Source organism: Austrofundulus limnaeus, unplaced genomic scaffold, assembly GCF_001266775.1.
Source record: "Austrofundulus limnaeus strain Quisiro unplaced genomic scaffold, Austrofundulus_limnaeus-1.0 Scaffold1293, whole genome shotgun sequence".
In the NCBI taxonomy this organism is placed as follows: domain Eukaryota; kingdom Metazoa; phylum Chordata; class Actinopteri; order Cyprinodontiformes; family Rivulidae; genus Austrofundulus; species Austrofundulus limnaeus.
In genome coordinates this window covers 7,630-21,937 of record NW_013953695.1, presented here as the reverse complement: position 1 = coordinate 21,937, position 14,308 = coordinate 7,630, and the positions used below count along the sequence as shown (strand labels likewise).

At 38.2% G+C, this 14,308-nt stretch overlaps 1 protein-coding gene across 9 annotated transcripts in view; it reads right to left on the bottom strand.

Moving 5' to 3' along the window:
* Nucleotides 1-14,308, bottom strand: part of LOC106534870 (probable phospholipid-transporting ATPase IH) — a gene marked incomplete at its 5' end in the record, with an annotated part of 29,835 nt that overhangs the window by 7,991 nt on the left and 7,536 nt on the right. For 7 of the 9 annotated variants that reach the window (XR_001312395.1, XM_014031641.1, XM_014031642.1 and 4 more), the window contains 12 exon segments: nucleotides 3,514-3,679; nucleotides 3,753-3,856; nucleotides 4,533-4,598; nucleotides 6,669-6,692; nucleotides 10,132-10,267; nucleotides 10,473-10,600; nucleotides 10,683-10,742; nucleotides 10,901-11,046; nucleotides 12,357-12,459; nucleotides 12,860-13,037; nucleotides 13,117-13,368; nucleotides 13,728-13,909. Coding sequence is in view for 7 of the 9 variants with exons in the window: in XM_014031641.1 (XP_013887095.1) it covers nucleotides 3,514-3,679; nucleotides 3,753-3,856; nucleotides 4,533-4,598; nucleotides 6,669-6,692; nucleotides 10,132-10,267; nucleotides 10,473-10,600; nucleotides 10,683-10,742; nucleotides 10,901-11,046; nucleotides 12,357-12,459; nucleotides 12,860-13,037; nucleotides 13,117-13,368; nucleotides 13,728-13,909 (1,545 nt within the window). 9 annotated transcript variants of the gene reach the window in all.

Sequence of the window (14,308 nt, the reverse complement as noted above, 5' to 3'; positions counted from 1 at the left end):
GCAGTGGAGGAAGTGAATGAAGCCAGTCTGTGTTGATAAGGCTTCCAAATAATATTAAAATTGTCTGACAAAGCAGCAGCTCTCATTTACAGTCGTCTCATTTGGCTCGATACTTTTCTCCTCTCAGTAGGGTTGTTTACAGCACACGAGATTTCCGGTTAGCTTCTTAGCTTAGCCTCCGTCACAGCAACATACGTCACAGCCAACTGATCCAGTCCTTTTAAACTTCAGCAGAGGCCACGCCTCCTGCAAGAATCACATGTCTATGCATCAAGTCCAGACCCTTGTACGAAGCAAAGTGAAGGACAGGGTCTGGTTTAAACAGGCTAGGTGTACATAGATTGTTTTGTTTTTATAAATGAATGAAACAAACAAATAAATAGACATCTCTTAATATACAGTATTTTGACAAGGTAAAATACCTATTTAAGATATATCTAATTATATTCTGACTAGTATAAATAACATCAGATTTATCATTAAGTTGTAGGGAGACTCCATTTCAAGATATCTTAAATGTATCTTTAGATATAAGCTTCACTATATAAGACTCAATTAATGCAAATTGCAGACTTTCATGTTCTGTAAATCATATTTAAAACAAAGCTGCTGCTGTTGATCATTCTGTTTTAATAAGCTGCCCTCCCAAGGCCAGTACTGTAGGGGAATCACTGGAAAAGTCTAAAAAGGTTTTAGAAGATGTTTTTAATAAAACAATTGACTGACTGTGAGTGACTCAGTCTGCATCAGCTAAATCAGATGTCATATATTATGTACCTCTGTATAACTATGTTAATCTTTTTGTAGTATAAATACAGTACACGTTATTCTTATATTTTATCAGAATTTTGAACGTTTTTGTTTCAGGCAGGTAACTTTTCTTTTCGGGCAGGTAAAGAAAAAAATCTTGTTGAACCCTTTGGGTTTGATTAAGATTACAGTTTTCTGCAAAAAATGCTCTAAAGATTACATTATCTTTACTTTTTATGATAATTTTATACCGCAATATATACCGTTACCGTGAAGGGATTCAATTTACACTGTGATATGAATTTGAGGTCATACCGCCCAGCCCTACGTCATACACATGCTGTGTTTACAGAAGTATTGATGCTATGAGTTAGCATGTGTGGATCCACTCTGCATTAGCTCAAGTAGGAGTCTGAGTAAAGTCATGTTCAATGAACATGTTAAAAACAGGTTCTCAACACACACCTGTCAATGTCATCTTGTAAATACAAATATTATGAAAATTGAATGGTCAAGATCACGTGTCAAACTCAAGGCCGCTGGGGCCACCGCAGCATTCAATTTGGCCTTCAAGTAACAGTAAAAACAGTAAAAATTACACCAAACTCAAAGGAAAACTACAGAAGGCTGTACCTGACCACCCAGTAGTATGACTTAAGACGAGAGGGCAGGACGACACAAAATGGTAAGCTAATAGTGAGTTTTAGCTGATTGTTGTTGTTTGGTAGCTTGCTGCTGTTGTTGTGTAGTTAAAATCTTGTAGAGAAAAATGTTTTTTTTCTTTTCTTTTCTTTTTTTTAAATACAAACAATTCACATAAAGTTAGTTTCATCTCTATCACATAAACCCCCCGGTCAGTGAACCAATCAATGAGCAACAGTAGCTGACATCAAATGGGGCCGAGCATCTTGGTCTGTTTAGAACCAACGGATCTCAGGGTTCCACAAACCTGGGTGGAACTGGGTCATAAGGGCTAATGCAAACATGCTGAACCCAGGTTTGAGGCCAGGCACTGAAAAAATGCCTCATTTAGCTGCATTTTCACCAGCTCAGTTGTACTGGGAAGTGGGAATTTCCCACTTACAAGACGAAAAGTTTAACTGACAGGAATTCTCTATCTGAAAGTGGGAGAGAGAAATTGCATGACAGCATCAATAATATWAATATCTGGATTGTTCCAGTTACTCCTCCCTCTGTGGCAGGAGAGTCTGATTGAAAAGCATCAGAACCGTTCAGACTGAGGTCACTTTAAAAAAAACCATCACATATACAGTATACTGTATCTGTTTTAGTACCACACATGAAAATGACCTGGGATGGATTAAAAAAATAATAGATTTGTCAAGTTCCGACTGTCATAAAAAAACAATAATCAAATATAGGTTACATGTGGGTTAAAAAAAAGTATTTGGTTCACTTTTGTGTGCAGTGTAAACATAGCCATAAAGGTTAGTTCTGACTACATTTCTGCCTTTTTAAAACAACTGTAAGATGTTTAATAACATCTTCAATTTAACACTTCATGATTATTCTGGTAGAAATAATGAGTTTCCCACAGGCAGTGACCCAGGCTATAGCAAAGGTGTTACTGTTAGCTCCTGATGTTGCTTTTAGTCCTGAAAATAAAATAAAAAAAATCTAGAGATCTGAGTAAACATATAATATTCTGGAAAAATGTATATCGCCTGATGCCGTGCATGCCAAAGTTAAACCATTTCTCCAAGCTGAGATCATTAAAAAAGCTGCCTACAGGTAAGATATTGATTGTTCATTGTTCCACAGAACCGCACTTCAAAACAGCTAAAAACCGTCCTTCTAATGTTAAAGGGCTAAAAATATCTCGACAGATTCAAGGGATTCGTTTGCCACAAAAACTTTCTTTTTTTGGTCAAATTTTAGAAAAACAAGCAGATTGAAAAAAAGATTGAGACGTTTAAAAGGTGCTGAAAGTTGAAAAAGGACAGTCTTTCTGTTRAGGAGACAGCTGCAGCCTTTTAACATTTATTATTTATTCACACGCTGAATCTCATCCCTCTGAAGCCAATATGTCTGCTCTGTTCTTTTATTCCTGTTTCAAACCGAACGCTMGAGTCTAATGAAAAATTGATGATTGGTGCTATTAGTGATGTTTTTGTGCTCTCAAATCAATGCAGTAAAGTTTAATGTTTGTTTGGAACAGATGCTGTGGTAATCCACCTGGTAAGGAGCAATTTATGACTARTTTGGCTTGAAACACCACAAATCATCATTTGTCATCATTTGTTGAAAATATGCATCTATTCTGCCTTTTTTCTGAAATGTCAGTAACTTAATAAACAATTAACGTCTTTACCAACACAGCACTTTTTCTCCTCACAGCAGAGCAGACACTCCAGACTTGGTAAAGACTCGTTTTTCTTCATTAATAAAACATTCTGAGCTTTAGATGCTAAAAATATCTATTGTGCTCGTCTAAGAAATAAAAAGGAGTGCTTGCACACAGACGGGAGGGGCTTAAAGACTCCCATCCAGTCAAGTGGGGACGTAGAAATGTCCACCGYCKCYCGGTCATCACACAGTTAATGAAGTGTTTCATTACAATAAGCAGAAATTAGTGGGACTGATCTACCTGAGTAAGCACATTTAGTTTTCTSCATCTTCAGTAGGGGAAGAAAAAAGGGCTAAAATGTGCATAGATATTTTAAAAASTCCTGATTTCAGAATAAGACATAAAAAAAAGGCTTGACAAATCAAACACCCTAATCTGTTTAGGTTTGAACCCACCTGGATGCGTTCAGTGGTGGTGGGCCACAGCGCCCTGCAGATGACCTTCTTCACCACATCTGGCAGCAGGCAGGTCGTTATCAGGAGGATTATACTGAGCCAGGCAGGACCGCTGGACAACATCTGCATGAACACGTAGTACATCCTCTGGTAGTTCAGAAAAGGCCTGAAGGGTAAAAAATACWAATAAAACATCCTGTAATTCATTCATTAAAATAGACAAATTCAAAAAAACTTACCAGATGATTCCTCCCCAAAGTAGAGAGAAAACCACGAAGAAAAGTAGCGACCCCCAGATGACAAAATGGTTGATCCAGGTCCAGTAATGTGTATCTAGAGCCAGCTGCAAGTCAGACAAGAGACCAGGAAAAGATTTTATTTGCATTGTTCGTTTTAAAGTACAACACCCACTATGTTTTCATACTACATGTCTAGCTAAATATACAAATAAATACCTATGTTCTGTGGCAAACACTGACAAGTAACACAAAAACATAGCTTTTGTGATGATTTCAAGTTGGTTCTTTAATGTTGTTTCTATAACCTTTATTTAACCAGGAAATTTACATGGAGATCATAGATCTCTTTTGCCAGGGAGGCCTGGGCCTGAAGGCAACCTWACATTCATGTATTTCATCTGAGAGGAAGCCAGAGTAACAAACCCACGCAATCCTGAGGAGAACATGCAAACACCTCTCAGAAAGACCCTGAGTGCAAACCAGGGATCAAACCCAGGACCTTCTTGTCTGCTCCAAATAGTAACAAAATATCTTCTCTGTAGGAGAAAGCAAGTTTTTCTGAATGCTATTCCTGCATTTGATGAGCTCACGTGAGGTCTAGTGTTCACATCAAAACCAGCAGGATGCYTCTGTAGAGCAGAATATTTTACGCCCTAATGAAAGTCTATTAGAGGAACTGCCTGGGGGAGATTTAATCAATGACCCACTGACAAACCGATAAATCCACTGACAAACATGGGACGTTGGCCTGTCCCGCCACATAACTGTCTGTAAGCTCACCTTGAAAGTAACAGTGAAGACGAGCACAGTGAAGACCAAAGTCCCAAATGTCCAGTTTCCAAACATCTGCAAAGGAAAAATAACAGCAGCTCTTATCGTCYCACATCTGATAAATAAGTCCACTCACAGATGGTTTAATGTCACTAACTCTTTTTTTTTCTTTTATTGTTGTTTTTGCCTCCATTGTGTCTGCATTAACAGGTTGAAGAAAACCAACACGTAGAAGTCCAGTTAATAATTAACTTAGGAGGACATTTAAAGAGGAATCAATCAATCAAACAGATGGAAGAGTGTTCAGGTGGCAACATTCAGGTGAAGAGTGGAGAATCAGACGGCTGATGGGTGGAAACATTTACGTTGAAGTATGTTTTCATTCTGCAGAGGAAACCTAGGTTTTAAGGGAACAGTTGATTCTGAATCAAGAAGAAACAGAAGTCCAGCGTAATCTGTTGCAATGCAGCTTGTGTTTAAAAAAATGAAGAATCATGTAAAATCAACTCAAACTAAGTTAACAAAATAATAAAAGCTTCTTGTGGTTTGTGATTTAGTCGAATAAAGAATTATAAAGTTATTGGAACATATAGCCTACTACTTCTTTATTATCACTGTAGTCATTTTAAAATGCAGCTGTGAAGCTCAGACCTTGTTTAGCCTCTTTTTACATTGTATCTTTTTGTCTATCATTTTTGAAGGTAAACAAAGTGCTTTGTGCTTTAAAACTAAGCTCTGTATTAAATTAAAATGTGTTGCATGTTMTTTTTAGAAAATAAATAATCTAGTCTTTTTATTTGCTCCAATRTTTGCAGTATTTATTGTGAAAAAAAAGTATGTTTTCTGTTTTGTAGTTTGTTGCCWTTAGATTAATTTTGGGCACACAGTATGTGACCCTTCACATTAGATCAAGGATTAAGTCACACTTGGCTTAACTACACTATAACATTATTAGATTTGTCTTTACGCTTCATTTTGATACTTCGATAATCTTTATATCATCAGCGAGAGATTTGGTTTGAATTGTTTTGCTGATCAGAAACGCCTCTCAAAAATTAAGTCTGAATCCAGTTTTTAATAAATTCTAATGAGGATTTCTTCTTCATTTAATGGAGAAAACCTCAGTTCATATTTAAATATTGGGATTTCCCAGCTGGTATTGTAAATAGCTTCTCTAGCGTGCAAAACCAGCAGAAAATCTAGGGTTTTCTGCTCAAAATCATTGTTAGTTATTGGTACTGTGCTTCAAAACATTTTTTAAGATTATATTTTGCACATTTAATTCGAGGGACACATAAATCAGGTATTTATTTAACACATGTTGACAAAATTGCTATATATTTTTTTTATTTTACTGATGCACTATAGGTGCCTAGATCTCATTTCACCAGATTGTGACGTAATCCTCGGTTTGATGTGACGATTCACAGTTAAAGTCAATCTTATTGTGTGGACGACTTTTAAAAAATATGAATTTAAACATTATTAAAAAGTATGTAAAACATAGTTTACAAATGTTAAAATGAATGTTTTTACACATAGTATGCAAACACAGATACATAATTCTTTTTAAATTATTTTGTTTTAAATTTTTAAAAAGTTATTTATATTATACCATATCTGAACCTCCCAAATATACCAAATTATATTTTGTCTGTTTTTTCACTCAATTCATGTCATAGTCACCATTGCTTAGTGATTTTTGCCTTTGTTTTTGTTTTAAATGATATTCTGGGTTTGTTTGTCACTCTGGTATACACCCATGAATGAAAGATGCTTTATAAATAAAGTTTACTTGATTTAATTTTAAGTTTAAAACATTTTCTTACATATTTTTTTCATTAAAATGTCTGTTGGTTTTAGTCTTTCTGGAGCATTTCAAGAGCACCAGATTCTTCTATTCTTCATTATTATCAGTTAGCCTGTAAAAAGGAAGTGCAAATAAAAAGAGGAATGTTTTCATTTATCTGCCTTCTGCTGAAATAACACAAAGGAAGCAGGCAGGAGGAGTTTTCTAAACATCTGGACATGAGCGAGGACACAGGAGGAGGGCATGAATAGTGAACAGGGCACTATGTCTGATGAAAACAGGAAACAGGTGAGTGAAACTAGAGAGGGAGATGGCAGAGAGACTGACAGGCTTACCATCTGTGTGTTGGTTGTCATTAGCTGGGAGGAGGGAAGAAAAGCAAAAAGAAACAGCAACACAAAGGTAAGAGTAAAGGAAGAAAACAAGAATGTGGCAAGAAGAAACCCATAAACAAATAATCAAATTTGTGGCTGAAGATGAGAAGAAAAAAATTATACAAGCAATAAAAAAAGATCAAGCAGCTTAAAACCGTTACAATGTAATAGGGAGGGGGAGTAAAGCTTAAATGTTAAAATAAACCAAAAAAAGGACAAAAGAAGATGATGGAAAACCTGCCACGATGAACATAATCTGCTTTATTAATACTCCTTTCTACAGTTACAGCCTTTAGCTTTGATTATCTTTTTTAGAAAGGTGTTTTGTAAATTCCTCTCCTGAAAAGGAATCCATKTCATCAGGACATGGTGCTACATTGACGCGAACTGAAAATGTTGGATTCTAAGCAAGTACCGGGGCAGTCCTCTGCAGATCAAGACTGTGGATACAAAAAAGCCACATTTTTTCACCGATTATTGAAAAATGCAGAATATTTGTCTTTTTGATAAGTGAGCCTTTACAAAAAAAAAAAGAGTAAAACTGCAGGCAATAGTGACCAAAATCCATTTTCTGTTCATACAGATGGTCCATATCAAATATTTTTATGACAATCTGAATGTGACAAAACAGATTTTTTCAACTACCAAGAGGATGTATATCCAGTGTTTTTAAACGGCTGTAGTCTGAACTGTCACATCACATTTCATCCAACATTTACGTCATTGAGGTTGGGGTACAATGGATCAACAAAACCAAGACTAAAACAAAAATGAACCTAAATGATTGCAAAAAAGATTAACAAGCAGTAAGTTGATGTCCCAGCTAAAGGATTTCAATAATGAATGTTTGTAGTTTTCAAGTTCTGAGTTTTTCTGGACTAGAATTTTTGGTTAAACATACTGAAGGGTACAGGAGTTACAGAGGGTATAAGAACAGAGTCTGCTGGATTTTATTTTATTTATTTATTTTTTCCTTGTTTGAAGCGGCACAGTGTGATGGGTCCTGCTGAGCAGATAGAGCACTTTCATCCACCACCACYTGCAATGGCAGAGCCGAGGGGTGGCCGATAGTGGTCTTGCTCATCACAGATTAATCTTTGGCCACCCCACAGGCCACCCAAATTATTTGAGGAAACTATCTTTTTAAACGACATAAAAACTAGAAAGCACAGTTTATTCAAATGATCGGGGTGGCAGATTATCAAATATGGTGGTGGCCATCTTGGATTTTGACATGGCAACCCAATTTTCGATAGAGATATTTGTTACATCTAAGGTTCTTTCAGAAGACGCCATATTACATTACCGACACGTTCTGACTACCTTGGTCCATTCAGAAGACACACTGAGGCAGAGAAGGGGGGCTGAAACACCCCACCTCTGTAGTGCCTCTGTACCTCAGGTAGTAATGTTGACTTCTGAAAAAGGTGAGCCGGCATAGCATCTAGAACAGGGGTGCCCAAACATTTTCCTTGAGTGGGCCAAAATGAAAATCTATCGGGGGGCTGCGGGCCAAATGCAGTAATATAATATATGAAATACAAATAATTTTAAAGTAAAGTCCTTTATTTTTAAAGATTAAGCTATGCAATGGCCCTCTTTTGTTTTATTCTGTGCACTTGGAGAAAGTCTGCCATACACTCAAGTAGCAAAGGCTCATGGGACATTTCATAAATTGATAAAATATGAGTTTTTGTGGCCTTATAAAGTGTGCAAATCTACATGTGGGGTTAAATCTGATCTAAATATTTCTTGTCATTTCATGTTTCATGTTTAATCCTAATAAATCAAAGATAAAGTCAGCACCATAAATGAAAACCTTCACTACAGCCCTTTTATATAGTCATTTGACCAATGGAAACACTGTGTTTCTACATAGGATAACAGGTTACAACCTTGTAACTTTGGCAACTGTTGGTGGGCCAAATCAAATGGCTTGGCGGGCCAATTTTGGCCCGCGGGCCACACTTTGGGCTCCTCTGATCTAGAATAATGTGCAGACTGACACCTTCGGAGACCAACCAGCCAAGGGTTTCTTATGTTAAACACCGTAGACTGACTCTTTTTGGATTTAAACATTGTGGGAGGGGTTCGGCACAGAGACTAGCTAAACGTATGCAGCAGTGGAGATACAACTATAGCTGCGTTTCCATTGCAAATGTGCGCAAAACTCTGTCGATACTCTGGTAATGTCGAAAAACATAGTTTCGCAATTACAGTGTTTCCATTAAGTAAGAAATGCTATTAAAGTCACGCATGAATACACTTGTTCTCGCGATAAGTCATCACAAGCATGGCAGCAATGGATGTAAACACATAGCATATTGCTACCACGGCACTAGCGCTCATCATCAGCCATCAGAGAAGACGTCGGCGTCTTATCCAGGCTTTCCAGCGACAAGCTCCTTTTACTTGGGAGCGGCTACGTATGCGGCATTTTTGGGAAATTGTAGTCGGTGAGTTTACTACTTTCTTTTACAACTTCAGTGATTTTACAACTACTTCTATTTCCTGTTGTCATCTTTTTCGCCAGTAGAAACAGCCGTTTGCTGATCACATGACTCCTGTGATGCGAAAAAAAGTGTTTCTATTGCAGTTTTGAGAAATACACCAATTTTGAAATGGCCGAAAAACCACCTTATCCTAGCTCAAAACCATTTTGTCGAAAAARATAAGTTTTTTTAGAAATTGACGTGCTTCCGTTGAGCAAATTTATTGTCGAAATTCTAATTTGCGCATTTTCATGGTCAATGGAAACGCAGCTTGTGATAAAAGTCCGATTATTTTGAAACTGAAAACTCTAAAAATGCGTATTTCGATCTGTGAGATATATTAAGGGACACAAGTGATTCTGTGACTCCTGTTGCTCTCATCAGAAGCTTGAGCAGCAGCTACACATCAGGGRAGATGAGTTTATTTCCCTTTATTGCAACTCTTTTGATCCTGCACTGAATAAATGTACTCTGAAGGCGCGTTTGAGCGTGGTAAGAGAGCGCCTCCATCGGTGACTTGTGAACTGCCAGAGGGAGTTTCAACGTTGAATGGGTTGTTTGGCCATTTGGTGGTACTGTTTTTTTGAAAAAGCCATTAGATGAAGCCACAGAGTCGATTCCTCACTTTTTTTATATAAGTTATCCAGCTCACAAGACAAGCAAATTGAGGACATTTCCAAGACCCCTCTTTGCTTTGCGAGGAAACAAAAACAGCTAACTATCWGAAATGTTATGCTTTTAGTTAATTTTAATTATAAATGTCCAACATTTAAACATGAGCTTCACAAAAATGATGTGCAAACAATTCTGAAAACAAAATGCACAGGAGGAAAACAGAAAGAACGCATTACTTAACTGTATCAAAGACAATTTTTGCCAAAGAACTCTCCCTGAATGAAACAAAGAGGCTTAAAAYGYAATATTATTGTTACCTGTCCATTGCTGGTAAAAGTTGTGTTGTCAAACAGGAAGTAAGCACCAAAGAACATCACAATGGCATCATATATACCCAGGGCAGTCCAGTAAATAAAGCTGGACCACTTCAGCAAGGAGTTCTTTGCAATATCTCTGGAAACAAAAASGCAGAATTACAGTCATGATCAGCTCTGGAATGAAAAAGCAAAACATGTAAATGCTGTAAATTCAGCAACATGGATCACTGAAACACTATTTAAGGATGTGTTTCAAAGACAAGCTAKATGTTAGCTCATCTAGCTGATAAGAGATCCCAAACCCGAAGAGAAAAGACGACCCAAAACATTTCAACACCAACTTATAAAGAGAGGGATCCTTCTTCAGAATGTCGGCATTAATGTGCTGCTCGATGAGGCTGTAGAGGAGAATGGGCAGCGAGGTGAAGCTGATGTTGTAGAGAGTCAGGTAGGCGGTGTCATAGAGAGGCTGTTCAGAACAAAAAGCTCAATTACGTTTTTGTTCGTTTTAGTTGTTTTCATGACAGTTCTTTCATTATGTCTCTACCCACCTGTTGGGAGAAGCCACAAAAGAACTGGTAGAGGAACTGTGGGAAGATGAAAACGACATTCTGGGGGAGGCAAAAAAAAAAAAAAAGAAAAGAGAACGAGCTCTTTTACAAAAGGTATGTCACAGTTTTTGTTCCTTTTGTCCTACATTTATAAATATACGTAAATCTTTTTAAACAAGCAGCCAAACCACAGGATATGGTTCGGGCAGGGTAATCACCTTGTAGAAGAAGTATTGCACAAGCTCAGAGACTCGTATGTAGTAATAGTGTCCGTGGACCAGCAGCATCTTTTTGAGGTGTTTAAACTTTGGGATGGCGTAGTCGCTGTTTCTAACYGCCTGACGACCCTCCTTACCCATGATACCTAGAGTCAACAAACATSTTTAGAATGGAACGTACTGCCACAAGATTAACATTTACWGTTTTACCTTCTTTMACCTGAAGAATGGMTWTRWYSRTRWWGCWGCWWYAYSRWYAWAKCCAAACATGCTGYATTAATAAAACAGAATCCAGATTAGCTCTTTTTGTCTGATGAAGGGGTGTCCAATCCTGGTCCTCGAGGGCCGTAATACTGCATGTTTTACTTGTTTCCCTGCTCCAACTCTCTTGCTTCAATTATTAAATTACCTCTTCAAGTTCTGCAGAAGCCTATTAATCACCCATTCATTCAAATCAGGTGTGCTGGAGCAGAGAAACCTCTAAAACATGCAGGATGGTGGCCCTCAAGGACCAGMATGGATCACTCCTCACTTTAATAAATTGGTTTTGCCTATTGAGAAGGAGTCTAAAAGCAACATATTTTACTGGCAACTATTTAAGTTCATGTTTAGGAGCATCGGTCATTTTATTTTCTCTTTTCAATGCTCCATTCTGCAGGAATGGCCAGAGTGTGAACAAAACACAAGARTTGACAATTGCTTTACACACGACTCCCTTCCCGACACAACCTGGGCTAAAACTTGCAGCTTCAGGATTACAAGACCACAACACTGACCACCAAGCTATCACGGCCACTTAAGAGCACCCGTAACAAGTTTTGGAGTAACACTGAAATAACACTTTTTTGGAACAATTAAAAGATCCAACCTATCCCTCTATTAAGACCGTCCATAAACAGATAGATGACACAAGCATTCCTTGAAGGAATGCTTATGTCAACCACTTCCTTGTATCCTAATGTTTCGAACAAAGTTCTTGCATGAATTACAAGTGCTCTGAGTTTATGTTGGGGATGAGTTTCAGCTACTACCACACCAAATTTTGCCTCAATATCTATAAAAATGGCTGAGTTAAAATCAMTTTTGTCTTGATTAAATCTTGGATCAGATGTACTCAGTTGTAGAGGAACATCCAATGATTACTTTCTGAGAGTTTCATTAAGCTGTCCAGTGGTTCYTTAGATATTTTGCTAACAGACAAATGAACAAACACTAAACTTTTCATGGTGGATAAGTGTAACATGACAAAAAAACAAGTCCAATATTAAGCAATACTAAAACTTTAAGATGGTGCTTCTTAAATTAGTGCTCTTTAAATGAATAAATAAATATTAAACTTAGAGCACCAGAGCAACTAGTGACAACTGTTTCAAGTTTGAGATTTTGATATCCTACTCCAAATGTAATGTTTTATTTCTTGTTTCTGTAACATTGGCCACAATGTCAGAACACTAACCGATGCCAACATGGGCCTCCTGGATCATGCTGACATCATTAGCACCGTCTCCAATAGCGAGAGTGATCGGATGTTCTTTGGATGTTTTGATCATCTTGACGATCTGAAAAAGATATAAAAATAAAATAAATAAAATCACACCAATGACTTCCTATATGGATCATCATAAACACATTTATATTTCATCTTCCTGTATTATATTTTTATAACACAAAATATTTAACCCCAAAATAAAGTTGGGGGTGGGGGTCGTATTATACACAGGAGCAAATTCTGATTGATTTCTTGTTAAAGTTCAACCACAAAAAATATTATAACCCGTTGGATGGGATCCAGTGGGTTAAAGGAAAAGAGGATGACTGAAGAACAGTTGGATTAGGGCTCACATTGAGTGACCTAGGAAGTTGGGCCCAAAACAGGATGCAAWGGAAAAAACTCAGACGGCCTATGCCCCACATGGGGTGATGGGCATAGATAYATAAAAAGATAGATATAGATTGTACCTGCGCTTTCTGAAGCGGCGCCATTCGACAGCAGAGCACGGCGCTGCAGTTGCGGCAGATATCTAGGAAGAGCTCTTTGTAGTTCCCTGAGTTGGAGCCCTCCTGGCCTGGTCTCATAACTGCCGTGAGGGTGGCTCCGTCGATTATCAGGCCAAAGTCGGTGTAGTCGTCAGATAAACTGAACCAACACGAGACAAGCCAAACATAAATTATCGTCCTTTTTCGTTTTCTTCAGTGACTAACAGACAAGCACGCACCCAGAGGAGGTTTCTCGCGTCATMCCCCCGTAATGCCTGAGCACTGTCCTGCTCAGGTCAAACAGGACGTCGTGAAGGCTCTGCTCCTCCGTGCGCTTGGTGGTCAGCTCCAGGATCTGGGTGTTGCGGCGAAACAGCTTGCTGGCGTAGCACGTAGCAGATGCGGTCTCCATCTTATCTCCGGTCAGCACCCACACCTTCATGCCAGCTTTGTGGAGGGACTCAATGGTGTCGGCTGCTTTCTCCTGCAGCCTGTTGTGGAAGAAAAACAATGGAGCAAGGAGGGGTTGTTGTTACTCGGCAATTACAGAAACATGAACTGTAACAATTAAAGTTAGTTCAGAGCGAAATGACTTTCATTCTCCTCTGGGTGAACAAATGATGTAGCTTTAATAGCCTCAGCTGCACCTGATATTCATCAAACAACTAGGACAGTACTTCCTCAGAGCAGTAGCACACATAAAAGCACTTGATGGGTATTTGATGTTGAAAAAAGGTATTTTATTCAGGAGTACTTTAGCATTTGAAGCAATCCAAATTCCTGCTGCCTGTGTTGCTGTGTAACAGAAACCTTTCTACAGAACATTTTTCTATTGTGAAATATTCTCCACCTGTCCTCCACAGCAGTAGCTCCCAGCAGTATCAGGTCTTTCTCGATGAGGTCGTAAGCCTCGGCCAGCTGTCTGTCTCGGTCCTGCAGCGCCAACTTGGCCCTGCTCAGCAGATGGCAGACCTCCTGGTACTGTTCAGGGCTCAGGCACCGATAAGCAACACAGAGCGTCCTCAGGCCTTCCTGCAGAGGAAAGAAGTTTACAGACTGGGAGGAGTTCATGGAGAACTAATCTACAGGAAACCTTTATCCAGCTGAGATATTGTGTTTAAGAATTGTGTCTGTGTGAGTCATGACTCTCAATGTGTGTGTGTGTGTGTTAGGGCTGCCACAAACGATTATTTTAATAATCGATTAATCACCGATTATTTATTCGATTAGTCGACTAATCGGATCATACGTTAATTGAATATAAAACATACAGCTMATCACGTTAGAATGCAGCTGCTATTGTATAACCATGGTTAGATTTTAGCTATATYCTAACTAAAAATAARTGCTGTGGAAGGCAAGTTCMGCTCTGCAGATATTGCACAGGTTTCTCTTTCATTTTCTTAAAAATTTCCCACACTTTTGAGCTCC